Source organism: Scophthalmus maximus, chromosome 2 (genome assembly GCF_022379125.1).
Source record: "Scophthalmus maximus strain ysfricsl-2021 chromosome 2, ASM2237912v1, whole genome shotgun sequence".
In the NCBI taxonomy this organism is placed as follows: Eukaryota; Metazoa; Chordata; class Actinopteri; order Pleuronectiformes; family Scophthalmidae; genus Scophthalmus; species Scophthalmus maximus.
Genome location: NC_061516.1, coordinates 12,270,364 through 12,294,743, shown reverse-complemented (window position 1 = coordinate 12,294,743; position 24,380 = coordinate 12,270,364). Strand labels below are relative to the sequence as shown.

The 24,380-nt window shown below is 43.3% G+C and overlaps 2 protein-coding genes across 2 annotated transcripts; both read right to left on the bottom strand.

The window, feature by feature from the left end:
• Nucleotides 1-1,790: 1,790 nt before the first annotated feature.
• vamp2 (vesicle-associated membrane protein 2) lies at nucleotides 1,791-13,031 on the bottom strand. The gene is made up of 5 exons (XM_035624651.2): nucleotides 12,412-13,031; nucleotides 7,801-7,903; nucleotides 7,450-7,608; nucleotides 7,102-7,153; nucleotides 1,791-6,825 (listed from the first exon to the last, which is right to left on the bottom strand). Coding segments are annotated over exons 1-5 (333 nt in total). The 5' UTR covers nucleotides 12,414-13,031; the 3' UTR covers nucleotides 1,791-6,808.
• A 2,305-nt stretch (nucleotides 13,032-15,336) lies between these two features.
• mpp1 (MAGUK p55 scaffold protein 1) lies at nucleotides 15,337-24,247 on the bottom strand. The gene is made up of 12 exons (XM_035624648.2): nucleotides 23,723-24,247; nucleotides 19,881-20,009; nucleotides 19,683-19,761; nucleotides 19,280-19,365; nucleotides 19,110-19,178; nucleotides 17,443-17,639; nucleotides 17,219-17,322; nucleotides 17,056-17,136; nucleotides 16,736-16,816; nucleotides 16,442-16,644; nucleotides 16,227-16,301; nucleotides 15,337-16,137 (listed from the first exon to the last, which is right to left on the bottom strand). The coding sequence occupies exons 1-12, from the start codon at nucleotides 23,843-23,845 to the stop codon at nucleotides 15,961-15,963; spliced, it is 1,404 nt and encodes a 467-aa protein (XP_035480541.1). The 5' UTR covers nucleotides 23,846-24,247; the 3' UTR covers nucleotides 15,337-15,960.
• Nucleotides 24,248-24,380: the final 133 nt, after the last annotated feature.

The window sequence follows — 24,380 nt, the reverse complement described above, 5'->3', positions numbered from 1 at the left end:
TAACACAAACACAAATTTCAGTTTGTGGATATAGCATGTGTTCAGGCTTGGCTTTGCCCCCCTGTGCACCATTTACTTCTTCAGGTTTCATCTTTAGATGGTTCATCGTGATTTGTTGCTGTTGGAGAAATGGATATCTAAAATTAAACACTTGATATGCAAATAAAAAATGTGTTTCAATGTGGATTTTTCTACACAATAAACTGACCCACAAGTGCAGAAATATGCAGCGAGGGCAAAGTGGTGTGCACCACTTGAATACCATAACATGAATACATCAGTACCTACAGTCTATCGTCCATACAGGGACCTTTACTTTTGATGATGAAGACACCTGGTGGTGAAAACGTGTAACTACATCATGGACGCTGGCGCTGCCGTGGCGGAGGTGGGCTCATTTCACTTCACCGTTTCCCCCTCACGTCACGTGTACTCTCATTATATTTCTACAAATAACAATATGTGATATAATACGACTCCAATGGTCTCTGGCGGGAACAATTTACTAGACTTTGAACGATTTGTTTGTTTTTTACACCAGCTCGGTAGTCCGGTATGCTATGGACCGACACGTGGTTAGATTTGAAGATAGTGCAGTCGGTCGGTCGGTAGCATATATATCTATATCTATCTTCTATATATAGAAAATATTTTTGGGATGACCTATGGATGGCTGTATGATTATTTAACGAAACGCATGTATTGGGAACTAAAGACAAAATGAAAGAACAACCGGAAAAGCACGGGGGTTGACACGAGCCGCTTTTTGTTCTTCAAAATAAAGTAACCGGAAGTGACTATCACTGTGGCGATTTTTTTTAACAACTGAAAAACAATTCTTTACTGCTACTCCATCAGGATTGCAGGCTGTTGCAGTATCCACACTTTATGTAAAGTTACACCTGATTCTGAAACACAAATTTGATTTTCTGTCTATGTTCTTTTCATAAATGTTACCTACAATCGTGTGTGGCCCTATATTGTTTTTAGTGAGGGTCACACGTTCTGATAGTTGCTAACCCCAAATTGAAACCATATAATAGATATTAGATAAAGAGATGGTAGTGTTGTGTTCGGTGTACGGCATCTCAACTGCAAATATCTTGTCACCTTTTTTTTTTTTACCGTTGTCGTGATCCTTTAGTGTCACAGAATCTGACCGCTTACAGATTTGTGGGGTACTACGAATAAATGCTCTGGGGGCACCATTTGTGGTCACATGCCAAAATACAGTATGTATGTAAAGTATATGATGAAATAACATTTCCAGTGGCAACATGATGGCAGACATTTCTTATCAGGTCAACATTTTTGAATGAGAGGTTACATGTGGGATCTGTGCAATTTCTAATTGTGTGTGCTGTGTAGATTTCAGTGATGTGACTTCCAGCACAGTAGACTTGAGTGTGTGTGTGTGTTTTAGTGTGAATATAGGGTGTGGAACTAAATGGCTGGGATGTAGAAATGCGAATTTGTACTGTCAGGCTCCAGGTGGCTAACATGTGATCAGGATGGATTAAGGAAAGAGGGGTTTTTTTTCTTTGTGTTGGTAATAAATTTATGCTTACTCATACAGGTCAGATAAGGTCCCAGAATTGCAGTCAAAATTGCATCTGCCCATTGTTGCACACCCACAAAGCACATGAAGCACACACACACACACACACACACACACACACACACACACACACACACACACACACACACACACACACACACACACACACACACACACACACACACACACACACACACACACACACACACAAAATACAAGTTGTCATAGATACTGTTTTTCCAATATACATATATTTCATGATGTTCATCAATATAATAAGACATTGATAGATTTACACTACAATTATTTTATGCACTTTAATTTTTCATTCAGTCTCCTCTCCTTTACGTCGAGTCAACCTTGTTTAGTTTCTAATCCCATACCAAATGACAGCACAATAAATCTATCAATAAATAAAAAGCAAAACCAAAAAAAGAAAGAAATCCGATCAAACTGGGCACATTGACCATGATCCTCCGGTCCTGTCCCTCCTGTGAGGCCAGACAAACAGGGGCAATATGGACCTCCAATCCCAGGTACCCCAGTCCCAAAGAGAAATCAAAAACTCTCCTCAAAAATAAACAGTTTCAAACAAAAAATATATATCTCATAGATACAAACAGCAATCTGATGTAAACTGTAGAATCATTCTAAGCATTCTGGACAATTGAAGGTAAAAATACTTTCCCCCCCACATTAACCCCCCATTTACTTTACCTTTACCCATCAGTGCTTACACACAAACAATTCAGTGACATCTGGAGTTATTACCAAATTGATGCAAAAGAAAAAACAACATTTTGGTTCAAAATAAAACATTTGATGTGTGAAGTTGAATATTACATGTTTACAGCCATCTAGGGAACATTCAGCGACTCATAAGGTTCCCTCCTCGTGCTGCGTTCATCCCATTAGGTGCTAACAGGAAGCGTCAGGGGAACATTCCCCACATTGTACATATCAAACAACGCTTTGTTGAAGATTTCATAGCCTCTGTTGCTCTCTTCCTTTTCCGCTTGGGTCCTTCCAAGTTTGAATCACAAGCTCATCGGTTGTAATTCGAACCCGGGAGGGAAAGAATTGGCAACTTTGCATTGCGGATGACCACCGAATGACCTGAACGCAGCTTTTAGTTGAGATCACTGAACAATTCTCGAGGTTGACGTAAAACAATATTCTCCATCGAAATTACGTGTTCCCATCCCTCCACAATCTTCGAATCACAACAGGGGAAAAAAAAAAAAGTGCCACGGTGTTAAAATATATGCGCACTTCATTTCAAACAGACAGCAAAGCAACAGAAAAAAAAGAAGAGCGCTCACTTCATTTTCAACACCGTGACCAAGTTGGTTTGAGCGCTCACAGGACAACAATTGGATTAACGGATGACACAGAAGTCCTACCCCAATCAGTAGTGTTGCTTCACTTCAGTCCACTGTGTGGCTAAAAGGACCACCTTCGTAACCTCATAATGGTTTTTCTATTGTCAAAAAAAAAACAATTTACAATTTTCTAATATAGTTTTTGTCCTCATATATATATTTTGGTAAATTGCTAAAACCTTTAAACCTGAGGATATAGGACCCCCCTACCCCCCAAAACACCCCCATATTACAACACCAAACAATGTAGTTTTTTTTTTTTTATACAATATTTTTCTTGGTTTATGTCTAATAGCTGTAGTTTGTTTGACATGTCTTTTCGTTTTTAAAACTTAGCAGCACTATGGAGACAGAAAAAAAGAAGAGTTGTGCTATTATTAGTTATAGGATCATGTGTCTAAAAACCTGTTCCAGATCGAAGAGGCTCTTCGGACCTGGATACACATGGTGGGGAGACTGTCTTTGTCTTATTTGAAGCGTGCGGTCCCTATGTTTTTGGTTTAACTTGCATAATGGCACACTCACAAGCCAAACTGGCACACCGTACGAACGGTGTGTGATCGTTAAAAGGTCCTGTAATTGTGGATAGATTTTCATTAAGGGCATAAGCTGTTTAACACAGACCAGGACAGCTCGAGTAACCTGTTTCTCTGTGCTTGTTTTTGATGGCAGTTGGCAGCGTAAGCATGGAAATCTGGTCTTTGGTAATCTTCTGCAGTCTAATCTCGCTCTTATTTTAGAGGGAAAACATGTCGGGGAAGCAGGGAGGAAGAGTTGGCTCGTCGGGGTCGGGGGTCCTTCGTCCCGACAGGACCGGCTGGCAGATCTGCGACCTCTCTGCTCGTGTACTTCAAGTGGTCAAGGTAACAACGTGCCCTCACTCTGAGATTTAAGCGGCCTAATCTGTCGGGATAAACCAGGGATATTCCAGAGACAGAGCTATTCTAACACACACACACACACACACACACACACACACACACACACACACACACACACACACACACACACACACACACACACACACACACACACACACACACACACACACACACACACACACACACACACACACACTGTAGGATTCTGAATCACTGGGTTGAGTAAAGGGGGCCGGGCTGGTCCACTCAGCACGTGGGGAAGATAGAAAGTTAGAAGAGAGGCGAGGCTACTTAGGCTTGACACGCACTTGATCAGGAATATTGCAGCTGATTCGTGGTCTCTACAGCCTTCTGGTGACCACAGCCTGTACTCCACCTTCTAACAGCTGAATTGATACATTTTATGACCATTGACAAATCCAGCAAAGCAGGAGCTGGGTCTCATCCTGTTATCACTTCAGACCCTTCAATCCTCCCTTTTCACGAAAAACCTAATTTGATCAGATAACGCATCAAACCACAGGCAAACCCCTGTGAATAAACAGACCTTTGAGGTGTGTGTCTTCCCATCGAGGCCTGACTTTGACCGAACCATTAAAAACCAAGTGCTCTCCTGCTCATGAAGTAGCCGAAAAGGGGGGGTAGAAAAGACACACAGGAGAGGACGCCAAGAAAAGAAGTCAAACAATAAGTCAAGACCAAACCAGTGCGGGCACCGATGAAAAGAAATAACTGCAGTAACAATCGAAGCCTCTCCCCTTGTTGTTTGGCAGTGTATAACACATGGAGCTGAATTACAAAAAACACAGCAGACCAAGAGGCAAAGAGGAGCTCGCCGCTGTTGGCGGCAAAGTGGTACTGATCGCACACTTTCCTCTTCACCTGTCTGTTTCACACAAAAATATACTATAATAAAAAATAGAATCTATTGTATTCAAAAAAGAAAAAGAAAAAAAGGCCTTAACTATAGGGAGAAACACTGAGACAGAACCACTGCACTGGCAGGACACTCTTCGTCAGGAAACAATTGCTTCTCCCATTTCTCGTCACTAACTTACCCCGAAGTTAACGGACCGCCCCAAAAATAATAACTCAACTGTGAATTTGACATTTTTCCCTCATGATAGCCTCTGTCCCTGTTCCTGGATTTGCAAATTAAGGCTGAAGTGTCATTTTTTTCTCATTTGTCTCTGTGCTCTTCGTGTGGAGAGGTTTTGCTGCAGGAGGATCTGCTTTGGCCAGGCTATCGACCAGCTAGACAGCGCCATCAAAAACAAGGTTGTTTTGTGCATTATATTTTCCTTTTCTGCAGTCAGCCACTCCTGCGACACTAAACTGAAAAGTGTGAGGGCGTGTCTGACTGCAAGAAAACTACAGTAACTAACGAAGGTGACTGGAGACTAAGGCTTTTCAGTGTTGACATAGGTAATGGGCCAGAGAGAATCAACTTTTTGATGCAACTTAAGCAACTGGCAATTTATGCAATGGCCCTGTTTGTATCCCCTGGCATAAGAATTGTTTGGTAAGCACATATCCACCTTTTATCATTTAATAACATCTCCACAGTATACCGCAAGTGTGATGTTCGGATAACACCACGGACATTAGAAAAAGATAATAATAATTTGGAAAGACTGAAAGTCTAATCCCGTCTATCCATAACTAACCCTTACAGCTATTAACTATAACTTTTTTTTTTCTTCCTATGGTTTGTATGACCAACGTTTTCGACAAGTTTCATCGCATGTATATTATTTTTTTTTTTAAAGATACTTACAATTACATGTGCTACAGTAATAGCATTTGCACTAGACTGCAATGAAGGAATGTTTTCGAAATAAGACACTACGTAACATTTAAATAAAAAACAAACATCTACAGACATTGGTCCATCTGGTACTATGGCAGTTTTGAAATTAGTAGAAGAGGTCGAGGTGTTCAAAGCATGCGGAGAGACAGAAGAGTTAAAGAGTCGTGAGATGAAAGTTATTACAGTTGATGTCAACGAAATGTGGAGAAATGACCCCGATAATTCGGAGGGTCAGGTGGAAAGAACTGGGGAAGATGGTTACTGGGGATTAGTTTGACGATTCATGCATTTTTTTTGTACGGTTGATCAATATCAACGAGCGATAACTCTCTGAGAGAAGTCATTAAAGAAGCTAAGACTTGAACGTTCGAAGGCATCAAGTTATAGAAATGTGCAGCCGCAGTAACCTGGGGAGTTCTGGGGGCCGTTTTGTCTGAGGAGAAGCACCGATTTCTGTAACTTCATGACATTTTTTCTCGGCTCAAGTTTTAGCCCTCTGGCTTATCAGTGGACACGAGTGATACAGATGGATCTGCAAATGAATCAGTATTTCGTTAGCTAAACGGAGACCGACTCCACTGTGCAAAAATACACCAAAGAGAGAGAGAGAGAATAAGCCGGGGGACAGACGGATGATGAGAACATGCAAGATGCACACTTTGATTATTAGGCAGTAGTTAACGCTGAAGCAATACGTAAAATTAATACAAAAATTAAAAAATACAAAATGCACACACACACATACACACGCACACACACCTACAAAACAGTATATATATCAGAATAAAACTCTACAAAGAACTATATATATATCAGTTATGTAACAATTATCGCCAATCGTTGTTTCCTTTTCTGTTGTTGCATCGCCACAAGTGTTTGGTTCTCGGCACGGCGGGTTAGAAAAGCCGAGAGGACCCAGAAAGGAGACGGGGCCACACACTCACAGGACAAATATTGACAGGGGTCCGGCGGGGAGGTGGTGGAAGTGGGGGAGCCATGGGGCCCTGAAGGGGTTTAGGGGTGTTATATCGAGGCTAACCAGGGAGAGATACATATATATATATGTATATATATATAGTACATTAATTTTCTGTGGTTAATTTTGTCATCAATTTGAGGGTTTTTTCATTTTTGTAGCAAGGACGCTGGGATCAGACTGGGGTAGGACGGACTCTTCTTAGGTGCTGAAGTACACTGTAGAACGACAGGAGAGAGGAAACAGGGTCAGGTCTAATTCATAATGTTGAGAGAACTGTATTAGTTACAAAAAGCTATTAAAATGTGTTCAAATGACAACAGTTTTGCTTCCAAATAAAATATATTTTGCATTTAGGGACATGTCCTATACCTAAAGTACTCTAAACTATACATGTGTACATTATTTGTCATTTTTACACAGTTTTACACTTGATCCCATCACCTTAACAAAGATTCATTTTGCATTCCCATAGAGTTTTAAAGTTTTCTTACCAATAATGACGATGAGGACAATCACACATATCACACCCAGGATAATCATCATCTGTAGCCAGCGGATTTGGAGAGAAAGGTGTTAGAAAGTCAGCACATTTTTTTTCCTACTTTTTGAAAGATGGTTAATCACAGGTATGATTTTGAAATTACACGTCACCATTTAATCCTCTGAGATCCGACAAGTGCAGACTAGATATAATTTCTAACCAGTACGACCCATGACACAGTGATATTGAAGCCCCAGGAAAAGTATTCTCATGAGCAAATCAGAAATCAATGGGACAAGGCATAATTAATATACATATATTTGCTATTTGAGGAAGAATGTCGGCAGATTGTCCTCACCTTGGCGTTCTTCCACCAGTATTTATTCTTCAGTTTTGCAGCGCTGGTCTCGAACTGAGACGCTCCAGCCTGCAGGGCGTCGGCCCTGTCGTCCAGCTCTGACAGCTTCTGATCACGCTCCAGAACCTTGTCCACGTTTACACGCATGATGTCCACCACCTGGGGAAAGATAGTTATGAGTTATGATAGTTATGATTCAATGTTCATCAAGTTTCATTTCTAATCGCAGTTTTGAGCAAATGACAAGAGTCATTCTCATTCTTTTTTTAAAATTTGTATAGTCTGTGAGCAAGCAGAAAGAGACCACATGTCTGACCACATGACTTTGTTTGACCTGAGGTGAGGACTCACCTCATCCACTTGTGCCTGTGTCTGCTGCAGACGGCGGTTGCTGGTGAGGTTGGGAGGTTGATTCCCTCCCTCTGCTCCGGGGGCTCCAGCTGCTGGGGCAGACCTATTGAGTATAACAAAAAAAAAAATACATATATTGATTAAAGGATAAAGGCTACTAAAAAAAAAATAATAATGAAGTGTCTATGTGTTAATTTATTGTTTTAATAGGAAATTATGAGACTTATTCTACCCATTTCGTTTAAATTACAATCAGATCAGCAAAATGTCTTTAAAGATATTTTTGGGGCATTTTTATGCTTTATTGATAGATGACAATGATTACAGCAAAGAGGGGAGAGAGTGGGGAGGACATTCAGCAAATGGTCAGGGTCGGAGTCGAACCCATGGCCGCTGCAGCAAAATGGCTTTAACGTCGAGTAAACTCTTCATAATGTGGGAATGAAGATCAAATATTTCAGATATACACATGTCCAATGATGTCCCCACTCTTCCTCTTTGTGACAGATATTTTAGATCTCTTATCATACAGTATGTTCTCGGTGAACGGGGTTGAACGTGACGGAGACACTTGGTGGTACAGACGTGTGCGTCGAAAGGAAGGAAAAGTGCTCACGTTTAAAAATGGGAATTGAGATTCAAATCAGAATCCAATCTGATTTGTCAGATTTGTAGAATTCACTGCGTTCCAAAAATTGAACACCGACTCCCGTATGTTGGCATTGGGATGCTCAGGTGATTACCCTCCATCACAAAGACTAGGCTCGGCTTCCGCTAAAGTTGAATTGATTTGTCATGTCATGTTGTATTGTGTTCTACATAGACCTATTCTTATGGATGCATTATGCATCAGTAGTGGCTGTGAGAGACAGCGAGGTAAAGTGAGAGTGTCGTTTACCACTGAAAACCGAAGGTTACATGAAAAATGCCTCCATGACCACCTCTGCTCTTTGCAGCTTGTGAAGCAGATACGCCAGAAATATTACAAACACAGTGAGGTCCCTTCACCGGGTCGCACGACGGTGCTACAGTGAGATGGTTCTTGGAAACCAGGGACGTTTCCGTGTGTCTGCATGGGTTTTCTCCGTCTCCAAAGACATGCGGAATGGGTTTGTCTTGTATCCTTGCCCTTTTGTTTATCGTAAATGAATGGTGAAGAATGAAAGATTAGCAGAAACCATTGTTGAGTGACAGTCGCTACAGTGAACACTATTGACAAACTGTCACACTGACAGAAGGCTTATGATGCACCGAAACCAAATGGATTGTCAGTATTTCTAAATTCATCAGATTCTCCAAATATACTCTCTTAAGCTTCAAATTGGGCTTTTAATGGACCATTTCCTTCTCAAATGGATTGTTAAATTGAGTGTCATTGGTATGAATGAAATTGTTCTTAAAACCAGTAATTCTTGTTCTGATCTAAGTATGTTTATGTAATAAAATCTCATAATTTAGTTTTTCTTGGACAAGAAATAGTTGCTGTTGATGCTGGATGTGTATTATGTCCATTCATTTCCATTTCTAACTTCAAGAACCTTCCATTTGCTATTGCAATGTCGTTGATTTTTTTTTAAAGTTGTTGTCTGACTTGAAAGATACAGGTTCCTCTAAAGGGAAAATTTGATCCTGCATGTCGCCACTTAAACGCATAATATACAGCAGGTACGTACAATTTACTATGGACATGAACATATAAAAATGTAATACTCTCAAATAGTTTTGAATAACTCTGTAGACCTGCTAATATGAGTTTGTCCTCAATACCAACATCTGTCCATATCAATAAATTCTCAACATTCAATCTTGGATATTGGTTGGATTTAGTGTGGAGTGGCTCAGCACGCTTGATTTAGCATGTTTTATTGATATCCACCGATCCAAATGAATCAATGGAGTCTGAAAATGAAAATGTGTACGCTGTAACAAAAGGATCTAGTACGCTGTGACCAGTGTGAGACATAACTCTGTATAAAGGTCACCTTTACGAGCTCACACATTACTAATCCTCTAACAACAACAAATCCTTTTGAATAGTTGGCTTAATGGTGCTGGTGGGCCCTGTCAGCTGTCAACCAGCCCAAACACAGACTGCCAACACAAAACAATTATTAGCAATATTTAGTGGCTTTAACAAACATGTGTAAAATATATATAAAGTTTTATCTCTCGAGATTAGAGTGATCATCATAGAGTTAAAAAATTTAGAATTTGCGGATTGGTTCTTTTCACTTGGTAGCTGAAAGTATTTCCACCAAGGTGCGACCTGTGAAGACATTCACACTATTGTCACCTCTGAACCGAGGAGAGCTGCTGGTGCAGTGTCAGGTTGTCTCACCAGCTTGCACACCCTGAGAATAAACCGCCTGCCGCGTTTGACGGATGGACCAACTGGAGGTCTTTTAGTTCAAGATGATGAATTCAATCGTGACCTTGCATGCTTCCATGGTTATGAAACATTCAAGAGTACAACCCCCTCCACGGTTTATAGATACATTTCTTGATTTGAGTTAAACAATCGAAAGATAGTTAACTTGCTCCTGAGAGCACGTCCTATTTTTCAAATCGTTTCAGTCCAAAATACAAATGGAACTCCTATACGGGCAGCTAACCTGACATGCTGGGCTCCACCGCTCTAAACGGAAGTCCACCACCAATGTCAGACTTTCAATTAAAACTAAATATATATTCAACCCTTTTTCGAGACAGTTAAAAAAAAAATAGCCTGTGGTCTCCAAAGAGGGCTCCTGCAACACTGACAGGTCTGAGAGAGTTTCCAGCAACCTCAATATCATAAGAGGACATGGAGACAGACAGATAGATAGATAGATAGATAGACAGATAGATAGATAGATAGATAGATAGATAGATAGATAGATAGATAGATAGATAGATAGAATATCACCATGTAATTTACACTTGATATAAAATTGACTATAACTATAATAATAGATGAGGCCCCTGGTCCACTGGATCTGTGTTTGGCCGGAGAAGCACGCGGTCTGACTTTCAGCACTGGACAGCGACATTTCAGCCCTGGACAGCGTCGAGCAGGAACCAGACCAGAACACCGTCTGGTTCCTGCTCGACGCTCCCGAACTGGCCCACAGCTCGGGGCCTATATATATATGGCATATACATATACATATACATATATATATATATATATATATATATATATATGTATACACAATGTCCCGAAGGACGTCACGTTTCACAACGCGCACGACGGGCCTGTAAATACACCGAGAGCCCACCACCACTTCGATGGCGGGGAGTTTCCTTGCGAAGGGTGGTGGTGGGGGGGGGGGGGCGGTTGGATTTCATACACTTGGATGAGCGATTATAACTTAATGCTGGTGACAAACGTTACAACAGGGCGGATGGGGGGTGGGGGTGGGGGGGCTGTGGTCGGACATGTCGCCACTGTTCAATGACATGTCGTGCGCCGGCAGCGGGTCATTTGGACGATGTGAGCGCCTGCTCTATGCAAAGAGGCACCTCGTCCTTTTGCCCACCGCACTTATATACATATTTGCCTCGTGAAAACACAAGGGGAACAAAGGAGGGGGGGAGGGAGGGGGGGGGCAGCATTTTTACAGGATTCATTTAGCGACGAAAACGCAAGCAAGTGCCGGACACGGTGAGATACACGGCCGTCCGCCCCTCGTACGACAATCGACGACATACAGTGGGAGGCTAGGCTACCCCCCCCCCCCCCCTCCCCCCTCCAGCCTGTGGGCTGCCAATATCACGCAAACTAGGCCTGAGCCTCATTCAGAGCTAATAATATCGTCGTCTTCGACACTGGTCCGCGCTCGTGTTCGTGGAACATCGTCCAAACGGGCCCCGTGTGGCTACCGACACGGCCAATGTGGCTCGTTCAACATTTACATGTCCTTGCCGTTTCTAGAATTAGCCTAATCGTCACCGGCGGGTCACACACACACACACACACACACACACACACACAGCCCTGGAGATGTTTCATAACGAGCAACAAGATGATAAATGTTTTTTTATTTCATTGTACAGGAAGTTTCCTTTAGGTGGTCGTTTATTTTCTCATGTTTCATTAGCCCGTGGGAGCCCGTCCAGACGGTGTCCTTCCATTTGGCAACCAGTCCGAACTGGAATTTTGGGGAAAAAAAAAATGCGTGCGTGCGGACTCGAGGGCAAACAGCCACACGAACACGACAAAAGAAACGAGGCGACGGAAAACACGGAGCTCGGTCGACCACCGTGTCAACGCCTCAAGAGAAAAGCAGACAACGATAAAAAGAAGAACAAGTCGAACGGTGCAGAACCCCGGCGACTCCGTCCGCTCCAAGGTTAGGCCGACGCGCTACAGCCGCCGCGTCCGGGTGACATTTACCGGAGAAGGACAGCCGTGTGGGGGGGGGGGGGGGGGGGGACCCGGGACCCGGGACCCGGGGGGGACCCAGCTAGTTCTCCGCCGGCGCCGCGGCCACGACGCGCGGGCCACTTACGAACGAACGCGACTCCCTCCGGCGGAGATTAAAGCCTCAGCCCCTGGGGGACAACGCGCCAGCGTCACTCGCGGGGGACGGCATCGTTTTTATTTTAAAAACGACATCGCAGTCTACTTACATGCTTGTGGTATCGGGCTGGTTCGACGGCGGTGCTGAGAGCCGGACTGGCGAGCGTGAGCGCGGGCGAGGCGAGTGGCAGGTGGATGTGGATGTGCCTTCTGCGCTCCTCTCTAGCCTCTGGCAGCCGTTGGTTGGTTGTCGTGGCGCTCCCCTGCCTATATAGCCGAGGAGGAGCACTGGCTCGTGTCTCCCACTGAGATGGCGTACCCCTTCGCTACAGAGAAACCCCGCGCTGGTTTTATTCTCTCTTATTTTTGTATTTTGTATTATCAGCTCGGCCTACTTCTACGACGCGGCACCTGGGAGGCTGTGGAGCGGAGCCCGGCGCGGTCAGAGCCCTGTGCGGTAATGAAGGCGTGATGGGAGCAGCCGCCTCGGATTAGCCGGACAGAGATGGCTCGGTGACGTCAATCGGAGGCGAGTTTCATGTCGGAGCGCGAGGCCCGAGACTTTCGGGGAGGGAGTCGCTGTTGCGTGTGACGCTCGGGACCGCGCCGCTCTCTGTTCCGCACGCGCCGCTGCGGGGACCGTGCCCGCGTCACCCCCCTCGCGCGCGGGACATGTCAGCGCCGCGTTCGCGTCTAAAGCGCAGAGAAGAGCGGCTTGTTTTCAATGGCAACGTCTGTGTGTCAACAAAATGGCGTTCCCCTCGAAAGGGGGTGTGGCGAGCCTCGCAGTGAATCTGGTAGTTATCGTTCGTAGTAAATATGAATAAGGGAGAATGTATATATGGAGAGCAAAGTCACCTGGGTATGATTTGCCCACCCTTTTTTGTTTGAGGGGTTCTCTGTGGTTTCAGGCTGGCAGAATGATGTGCGTCTGACATAATTAATATGAGCATGTGGCCCATGTGCTCCGAGGCTTGGCCCCTGGGGCCCCGGTGGCCCTTCCTGTTGGGGGCTCTACGGTTTCCCCGAGGAAAGTGAAGAAACAGTTCTTTAAAATTGATATCTAAATATTTAATTTCATTATGATTGGCAGGGTTTGTTGAATTACTGCACTATAAACTTCATAAAGGACGCAAGCAACTGTTACATACTACAGAATCCAATCAATAATTTGTAAAGGTCTCAGGTGGAACCCCCCCTTTTTTCTTTTTCTTTTTGCTTAGTTCCATGTAAGAAGGCTTCACCAACATGTCTGCAGAAAGAAAGTAGTATACACAACAGGTCCTTGACACTGGGATCTCTAGTCGGGTTAAATCCAGTCACTCAAACATCCATGCACATATCAAATCTCCTCAACTGGCCTAAAGTAGTGTGTGATAGTGTGTGTGTGTGTGTGTGTAGAGCAGGGTTGTGACTGTAGATGAATCAAAGGCTCTTGAGAGGCTTTTCCATCTAACAAATACCTAAACACTGATTTAGAGCCCATATCAGCAGTGAAACACAGCAATTGAGTGTGGCATTAATACAGGAGGCTTTGCTAGATTGGCAACATGGGTGACACGAATAAACGGAGGTACATATTAAATGTGAATCGTATTTTTTTCAACTAGATCTTCGTGTTTCAATTACGAAAAATTGACAAAGGTTTATCTGTTGGCAGAAACAGATAAACAGAAGCATATAATTGTCAAGGATTAGGTAACCAGCTAATTTCTCCAGTATTCGTAACAGAAATACTTGAAGTTAAACAGAAGAACATGCAATTTGTCTCTCCAGCCTCTATTTTGGCTACATATAACATCCCCAACTGCTGATTGTTTGGTCCATCGTCACTTTATCTACTCCCCATTTTTCTGATAGGCAATATTACCCATATACTGCAATTATTTACCCTGTATATTACATTGTAAATGAGAGATAATAGTATATGTATTTGGTATGGCACCTTTTACAGAAACAAAACTCACAAAGTGCTTCACAAAAAATAAATATATATGTATACATACATATAATGCGTGGTTCCAGGATAGGATGTAATTGTGTCTTTTAGTTCACAGGGTGAACATAACATATAGTATGCTGTGTTTTCAGAGTGGCCACATGGTGGCAGCATAAGACAGCTTTGTTTCAACAATGCCCACAACCCTAAAAACATGGTGGATACTACAGTGTGCACAGTGTGTATGTACTGTGCTGTTTATATAAAGCCTGTTTTTCCTAATCCCGTTGGGTAAACTATATCAATTTCTTTTATGATTTGTCAGCTATTTTAAGACTTTCCTTTTCATTTAATGAGCATATCTAGCTTATCTAAATGTGCCACTGCATCCCTTGTTGCTACAGATCCGTTTCGTGTTTAAAGACCTAACGCCTAAATTACATTTGTTATATGATAGTTTAGCTTACATTACATGAACCAGTTCTTTTATTTTGTTGTTTCCACATATTAATTCAAAATAATTCATACTGGTTGAATCATCTCAGATGTTTGCAACACTACATGATGTGTGTACGTTCAGTTTGATGGACACAAGTGAACACATAAGCAGTGTTTTCCACACAGAATTATGTATTTTGAGTTAATCAAGACGACACTTCCAACTATGCATTGTCATGTATAACCTGTAACCATTTCTCCCCACACTGTGGACGAGGGAGGAATTGAAATGCGGGAGATAAATATGCATTATTAGTATTGTGCGGCTCAGACCACAGGTCTTGATCTATAATTGATCAAAGCTAAGAACCATGACTCTGCTAGGAAAAACCTGAACCTTCTGCCTCAACCATCCTTCTGCTTCTGCTCTGAGTCTCAAATATTTACAGAGATTTTTAGGTGATGAACCGTACAGGCAGCAGACATAAAATAAATTGTAGTCTTGTCAAATTGGCAAAATATTACTCATCATATATCAAACTTTACTGTTGCGTCTCCTGGTGTTGCTCCTCATCGACAATGCCATGCGTCTTCCTGTCTTGTGCATTAAATGGAAGGGATTTGAAGAATATGTTTCTTTATGACACAGAAGCAGCTGTAACAGAGCAGGGAAATTTATTTTCTGTTTAAAAGTGCCTTTACAGTATCCCATGAGGTATACAATTTTGATGAGATGAGACAAGTGAGGCGGTCACCGACCCGACTGAAAGGTTTTGTGTGGAGGACATTGTCGCCGTATGGAGTTACACAGACTGTATGGACAAACAGTTTCAGAATATCACTTTCATGGTACAACCTAATGAGAACAATGATTAAAAAGACAATGAATCCAGAATCAATGTTGTACATGACAAATCCTGTTATCTAAAAGTCACAGTTGTGGTCCTAGTTTGCATTTGCTCACGTTCCGACGATCACAAAAGGTGTGCGGCACCAAAAACTATCCCAAAAAGCCTGAAGCACAAACGCATAAACAACCAAATAAAATATCCCTGGTGAGGTTCTCGACTTCCTAAAACAAACCTTTCTATATATTGCTTCTTCTTTTTTTTTTTAATAGATGCACTTGTGCAAAAAATCTGAGTGACAATTAACATGAACCAAAGATTAAAACCCACACACGCCTGGGAGATCACTAACTGAGAGGTTTCGTGTAAGTGGGAGTGATATTGCACTGCATTTGAATCAAACAAAAGGTATTATATCTGGCGCCAGACTGCTGTCAGTACACCCATGACACAGGCACCCACTGCGGGGTGGAGGTGGCGCGCTCCATGGCCTCCTCCACACCTTTGACGCTCTCATCCACGTCGTTGTTGACAAGAACCACGTCGAAGAAGTGTCCATATGTGGTCCGGATGGCATCCGACTCTTTCTGGATCATCTGCAGGTTTTCCATCTAGGAGATAAGACAGAATCAGGGTCAGCAGCTGGTAGCTGATGGGAGTTTTCCGGATATTTGAGCACATTCGAATAGAGATGTAGCACCTGAGGAGCTGTGATGGTCGGAGCGATGAAGACAACAAGAGGTGCAAAATCAGCCGTCCGCAAGCCTTTCAGGGTCTTCATTTTAAAAAGGAAAAGAAGACAGAAGAGGAACTTGTGTTAGGTTGTTTGACTTCATTGAAAAAACATATAGAATGATGAGGTTTAAACAGTTTCACAACAAGACAAATGCTTTCCATAAACCTATAAATGCCAACCTGTGGTTCCACATCCACCAAAGCGATTCTCCCCTGCTCGTGGATCTTCTGGATGGTCTCGATTTTGGTGCCAAACATATTTCCCTGAAAGCTTCCGTACTCCAGCAGCTCATTCCCAGAGATGGACTTGGTCATGGCTTCGTTGGAGATGAAGTAATATTCCTGTCCATTCTCCTCATCCTTACGTTGGGTTCTGGTGGTGTCTGTGTAGAATCAAATTTGAAGAATTAGCCCAAGGGCAATTTGGACGACCTTAGCAGCATCTCATGAAAAGACGAGCGTGGGTCAACTCACGTGGTGCAGGGTAGGAGAATTTCTCTGGATATTTGGTCAACAGTGCATTTTTGATGTGCCTCCTTCCTACACCAGGTGCACCTAAAAAAATAAAGCAGAATTCTTACTTTCAAGGACATTTTTTATTAAATACTTGGCTGCAGAGAAGTACCACTGTATAACAATCACACTAAAATGCACGTAGTTTGAGAACAGTTCCAAAAACAGTTCTTTTCTTCTTTTTTTTTTAAAACACCTGGATCAGTGTGGGTGATCAGAAATGTTTTATTATACGCTTCAGAATTTTGATCCCTGTAATGTAACTGAGCTTGGAAGCTTACCAATGAGCACGAGCGTTTTCCTTTTAAAAGCCGGGAGCTGAACAACCTCTTCATAAGAAATCACATCCAGCTGGTCGAAGACTGCAAAAGAATTCCAGACACAAATTGTACGACAGCGCATCTGAGAGAAAGAGCAGGAAGTGATTTTGGGGGATGCACTCACTCGAGCTGTGTTTGGCCAGGTATTTGCCTTTGCACTTTGTTTTCTTCCCAAACGGGCTGCAGGACTGGCTGCCCTCTCTGGCCTTGCTTTTACTCGCCACCCTCCTGCGGTGGACACAGAGATTTAGGTCAAGCTGGGAACAGTTCGCACAGTCCTGAGGTCTCTGGCATGGCATGTTAAGTACTTCGGGATTAGTCATCAGATTGTACGACGGAGCTGTTTACCATTCTTGCAGCTCCGGGGAGGGTATCAGCCCGGCGAAGTCAGCAGCGCTGCTCTCCACTCTGCCCTGCCACCAGTTCGGGTCCTGCTTGTTGATGATCTGAATGATGTCACCGGTTTGAAACTTCAGACCTGCCTCTTTGCACGGGATGAGGTCGTCCTTGGTGGGGTCGTAGTCAAACTGAGCCCTCATGTACATCTGTAAATTAGGAGCATATATTCTGAATTCAAAAATCGTTAAAGAGCATTCGCAGCATGTATGTGGTGTTTGGAACTGGACTTTACTGACAACCTGCAGATCTTACCATCGCCTACTGTGGGTCAGCTTTAAATACACTCTCTGATACTTATGTATTCAATGTAGGTGAAAGAAATTCCACACTGCTTTGCCAGGATATTGCTGTGTAACTTATAAATAGATTTTTCTTAATGTTTCTGGATAACTGAACATGGATCAGATATTTTGCAGACTAATACAGTGATTAAACACGTTAATCTCGAAGCTTAAATTGAAATAGTCAGCATTTAGATTTTCCTTATTGTTTAGGCCATAAAAATGAGGTACATCTTGAACATATGTTCAAAATCCCAACATCGTTTTCATGTGTATTTCTCTACTGTGCAACAGCTGCTACGGGAGCTTAATGTTATGGACATTAAAACTTTAATGACATACGATACCTTTACAGCATCAATGCAGATAAATATTCATGGTGGCGTTTATACATATCGATTCTACAAATGTTAAGTAGTAGATTCACCCTTCAACAGAATATACACATTGATGATATGATCTCGGACACCTCAGTTCAAATTTAAAGAGCAGCTTTCTCCCAGGAGTCAAAGTGTTTCCCATGCTGCCAACTAATTTGGCGTCTGTTTAAATATCAACCAATCGTGCGGCCGCAGCACGTTTTGTTTATTCATACCTACGATTGGACACCAACTCCCACCAGGTATTTGTATTTCAATTTCCGGGAGAGATGAGCGCACGTACAAATCTTCGCTAAGCCGTCAGAGATCACCGCAGGACCACGTGTAAATTCTCCGCAGGGGGTAAATTACTACTATTGTTAGTACGGTTCATGAACATTTCTGGTTTCCCCCAAGTAACTCCAGTGGTAGTTGTACACCCATTATTTACTAAAGAAATGGGTGCTGGAGTTGTCTGGTTCACCAAAAATAATGTTCAGTTGGGAATTTAAGTATGCAGATTGTATCAACTAGGCTTTCAAATTAATGGACTACAAGCTTTTAGGTAGACTACCATCACTGGCCAGAGCAAAGACAGGACGTAAAGCAGTTATGTTTTATAAACATGATAAAATATGGCTTCAGAATTAAAGCCCTTTTAAATTCACGGTTAGGGTTAGGGTTTATGTATCGCATACTAATCGCTACCACTACCACAGTGTTTCAAGTCAAGTTAGCAAGACTACCGTGAGTGATGTTCTTAATTTTTATATTCACCTGGGTTGTTCATTGACTAACAGAAGAATCACCTTATAAGGAGGACGAAATGCTTTGGGGAAGAAAAAAAAAAAAGGTTGTGGAAGAAAAATAAAATGAATGGAAAAGTAATCGAATCCATCAAGAAACCATCGAGTCTGAGCGGAGGGCGAATGGGACACACGCGGCCCCAGCTGAGTTCTGCCGCTGGCGTTCTTACCTCACAGGCTCGGGATCGACCCTGCAGGTTGGGAACGATCTTCATGGTGACCACTCCGTTGGTTTCTTTCTGTATGTAGACGATGTGAAATAGAAAATAGAAAAATGACCATTAACAGGAGCGCCACTATTTTTCCTTAATTGAGAAAATGTTCTGAAGTATCAACTCACCAGAATCTTTTGTAGCTGGTCCACAGTTTGGTTGGTTACGCTCTTCCCATTGATTTCGGCAATTTCATCGCCTTCGTGTAAGGACCCTGGAGAGATGGAGGAGAAACTGCCAGTGATTAGCTGGGCTCAGTCTCTGTACGTACAGTTGTTATTGTCCTAATATGAACCAGCAGCAACTGAAGTAATATTTAATTTTACTCAGAGATAAGCTGAAGGCAATAACGTATTAAAAAATGTCTGTCAAAGATATTATATTGATCATCTTATGATACAGTCACTGATCAGGACACGAGGCACGCCTCCTCCTGTGGACACCGGTGCACAGATTGACCTTTTAGGTGAATCATTTTCTTTCCAACACTAACTCTAAAGCGCAGAAATAAATCAACATGCGATTCATTACCTTGTCTATGGATCATACCGCCGTGTAGTATTCTGGCCACGGTGCACCTCTGTTTGTCGTTCAGCTTCAGAGTGACCCCCTGCAGGCCAACACCACAGTCAGAGAGGAGGAATCAGCAGCACAAATATAAAACTATATTTTCAAAAAAATGAGTTTTTGTTTGTGTGTGTTTGTGTGTGTGTGAGGCAGATTGTATACCATTGGCTCTGAAGGATTCTTTTCAAATTCTACTTCTTTCATCCTGGTCAGCTCTGTTCCATTCATGTGTCTTGCACTACCATTGGTGTAAACCTCAGCCCCCCTATTCTCATAGGTTTGCATAGCGACCTGTTTAAAAGGAAGAAAGACACAAAGAAGAAAAGCATTACGATAAATACAATTGCTAAATCTTTTTTAAAAGCATGCCGTTTATTGCAAAACACTGTTCCAAAGAATCACATTCAGTTCACCTGGGCAGATCAGATTATTATCGCACTGGCATTTCCAATCACTGCAGTAAAACCTTTCTTGCTGATGTGGGCCAACAGCTACGTTTCATCTGCAGTTTCAACATATGTTCAGGGTTGAAAATTAACCCGGCGTTATAACACCTCATTAACCCCGTCCAGTGATCTGCTCCTGCCAGGTTCATGTGGTCATGGATACCGACATTCGCATCACGTCATCGCATCGAAGGAAAAGCATTTAATGTAAGGAAACCGATTCTTTCGTAGGAAATCTCAAAAGTTTTGGGTGTTGGTGATCAAAGAAAAGCACAAAGACTGAAGTTGTGGCTTCATACTGTGCTTTTACACCTAAATGAAGCCAAAGAAGAGTCTAAAAGCCGGACGTCCACTGTCCCTGCAGTGTCAACACTAGGTGGTATCCAGTCTAGATCCCTGTCAGTCGTCCTGGTGAGGACAAGAGGGATCATACACAAGAACCAATAAATTAAGATCCCTGGGAAAAGAAATAGCTTTTCTTTGGCGAGGACTCGTGTATGTGATGGAACGGCGAATGCACATTGAGGTTCAGAAACTGGTCACTGAATCGTCGCGGTAACCTGCATCAGCACAAAATGTTTTCACAAAAATGACACGTCAGCAATACTTAAAAAAAAAAAAAAAAAAAAGCCTCAGCACTACAATAAACCAATAAATATCATTATCGCTGCCCTCCTCCACCTCCCCTCAGCTCGACTACACAATACTGCCCATCACAGCAGTTTGGATTTTATCTTTAACAAGTATGTGTGTGTGCACTGTATGGAACCGTAAAAAACAAAACGACGGTGCTCTGTGAGGCAAACAAACTTCTCGTAGTTAGAGGTGGCAATTCGAGTGTTCACGCTGAACGTGGGAGACATGAACGCCGACCAGTTGTTTTTTCTCTCTGCACCATGATAGCTGTTTGCTGGCACTTGTGCTGTTGTATGTCAGGTCGGTGCCAGACGGGGGCTTTTGGGATGGAGTCCCGTGGCGAACAGATGAAATTACAACCCTCGAGACGAAAAGGGATCTGTGCAGCGATACAGAGAAACTCACCACATAAATCCAGATCTGTTTTACTTGCTACTCTCAGAACAAATCACTTCAACTCAGAGCTGCTCCGGAGACAACAGGAGATTAGATTTGCTGCCGTGTACAATGTTTGTAATCTCACGACGACTGTAAATTAACGTGATGAGCCACAACGCTAGGTAAAGCAAATTAGACCATCTGGGTGATCATAAAGCCTAATGTTGGTAGTTGTTTTGTGTGTGTCAGTGATCCCATTAAAAGTTAAACCTATTTTCTTAAACATATTGTGTAACGCTCACCCCTCAGGACTGAAAACTGACCAAAGGTCAAATCTAATCATCATATTTAAATGCAATGTGATTAGTGTGACATTAGCATTAAAAAAGGCCCTTTAAATCAAATGTGTCTCGTCATAATCCGGAAAACGAGTCCCCCCCCACACACACATTTAAAGAGGTCATTCATCTGGTCTGTCACAGTGTGTCCCCAATCAGCGTTAACAGTCAACACAGTGTGGGTGGGAGTGGGACCGGGACCAGGAAACCCTCGGAGAAACCTGAATACCAGTCGTGGGTGTGGGGGCATCAACAGGGACAATAAACAACAGGTTGAAAGGGCAACGTGCAGTCAGCAGAGCGCTTCCTGTTCTGGCTTTATCTGGCGAGATCAAGTAGATCAAACAGAATGTGACGGGCCCATTTTAAAAAAAAGAAAATAAACACATTACACATTGTAAATATGTTTCGATCGTTCTACCTGCTTCCTGACGTTTGGTACCATCATCTAATTTGACTGATTACGTTACATCGCAATCTGTTTGTCTTTTTGTCCACATTAATTATTAATGCCCCCCCCTCTAGGATTTGGGGTGGATCGCTTACCAGTAGGAAAAGATGTATTGATCTGTCAGAGGAGCGCAGAACGAGATCAATATTTGACCTATATGTGAAGAAACAGTGCAGATCACGGACAAACTCAAATCTTTAACAGCTACCGCCTTCGAGCCGAAGCTGTTTGGATTGATTCCAGAAAAATAAAAAAGGTCTATCTAGCGCTCGGTCTCATTTCGTCTGAAGGTGGATTCGACTTAACTTGTTGGGATCCTAACATTAATTTCAGGTCTGAAGTGTGTGTAGCTAAATTAACGACAGGTTTTCCTTGACGTGCATGACTGGCTGGAGCACAGTTCTTGAGTCTTAAGGAGGACATCTCCCAGAGGATCATAACTCAGAGTAAAGGCAGGACAAAAAAAACACTTCTGCTGTAAACGGAGCAGAACCGGCGAGGCCGGTGAACGTGCCTTGACCAAACTAGAGATAAAGGATCCAGAAGACACAGTGAGTCACCCCTCGTCCCCGCTGAGCGATAAAGGCCCACGTGACCTCACTTAAAAGACAGCAATCTCGCAAATCAGCATCAAGCAGAAGAAGAACGCGCTGGCAAGATCACAGCTCAAGGCTATTGAGCAAAAAAACAAAACTGCTGATATCAGGAAAGGAGTTTCCTCCCTTCCCCATTTCCCTTTTCAAATTCACAGGAGTTGTTCGGCACAAAGAGTCCACCCAGTACCACTGGCTGCCTTATCCGAGCGCCAGAGGTCATCGGGGGCAATTTACTTTCACCCCCACGAGAGGAGTTGCCGGCCGCTGTTTGGAAGTTTTAAAGTTTGCGGTGGTGGTGGATTTAAAGGTGTTTTTCTCGCCTGGAGGCCACGGCCAGATGTTTTCACAACCCCAAGCCTTCCCTCGGCGTGACAACAAGTTTAAACGAAAAGCCTGGTGCAGTGTGATGTGGTAAACAAGCCGCCCAGGCCTCCGCCTCACTGTTGACATTCATTCCTCTCAGGAGGCAGAATTAAAAATGGACTCTTAACACCAACTTTCTCTTACATGTGTGTGTGTGTCCACCTATCATCTTTCATCCTGCATGACACTTCATCCTGTCCTGATTTGATTTACTGATGTCGCCTTAAAATTGACATTACTGTCACATTTGTTAACATGACGTGTTATGGGTTTTACTACAATGAACACAATTGGTGTGGCTCCATGCCACCGACCCATCGTCACTTCTCACACGTGACACAGTCTCGTTTCTCCAATCTGTCATATGATTTCCATATTATGTGGGGGGTATTTTTTTTGGGGGGGGGGGGGGGGTAGGAGAAGTGAAATCTGCCGATGACATGTCTACTGGAAGGCTGACGGTGCAACATACTGAGAGGGCGCAGAGGTTATTCTAAAGCTCTGTGTGTGTGTGTATGTGTGTGTGTGTGTGTGTGTGTGCGTGTGTGTGCGTGTCATTGTTTCAATTGAAGAGGCGAACACGCTCTTTCTGCCGACAGTTGTGCGGGGCGAGGGGCTGCGTCTATTTTTAGATTGATGAACACCCAGCGGTCATGTGGCCCCATCTCCGCTTCCCGGAAGCAAACGTGTACACCAACAATATGTGGTGGCCGCAGAGAGAACACTAAACACATAAAGGAACATGAAAGAAAGGAGAACGAACAACACGACAGGAGGGTAGAGGCGGCCGCCTTACCTTGTCCGACTTTGGTTTGTTTTGAAGGAGCTGCTCCAGGTACAGGTCGGAGAGCGCGGTCCGCACGCTGCCGACGGGCTCCAGTGGGACGGCCGGTTCGTTTTTATTGGATTTCAACGTCATCGTTCCCTGTTGGCGAGAGACGGAGAGAGAGAAGGAAAAAATAGAAAGAGCAAAAAAACGAAGAGACCTATGAACCCGAGGTGCCCTCGCTCAAGGTCCGCGAGAGGCTGGGCCAGCCCCAGAATGAAATAAAAAAATAAAAATAATAAAGAGAGCCGCTGCGGGACAGAGAAGGAGCTGATAAGGACGGTGTGATAGTGAAGTCCGTCACCGGAGCCGAGAGTCCAAGGTTCCGAGCGGCGGCAGGTGAGGAACACGAGGGGTCCGACACCGCTGACAAAGCGAGTAAACACGCAGCTGACTGCTGCTCGGCTGAGGGCAGGCTCACGGCGCCTTCACGTGCTCCCCCGTGAGCTCGGACATCCCACCACTCACGACGTCGCTGTACTTTAAGTTGTTGACATCACCACGCGCTGAACCGCCTGTGCGAAATGAATAAATCACAAGAGACCATGTGACATACTTGACGTTTTTTCTTTCATCTCTTGTCCCTTCTTACCTTAGTGCTGTTTATATAAGGAATGATGTTTTTTTT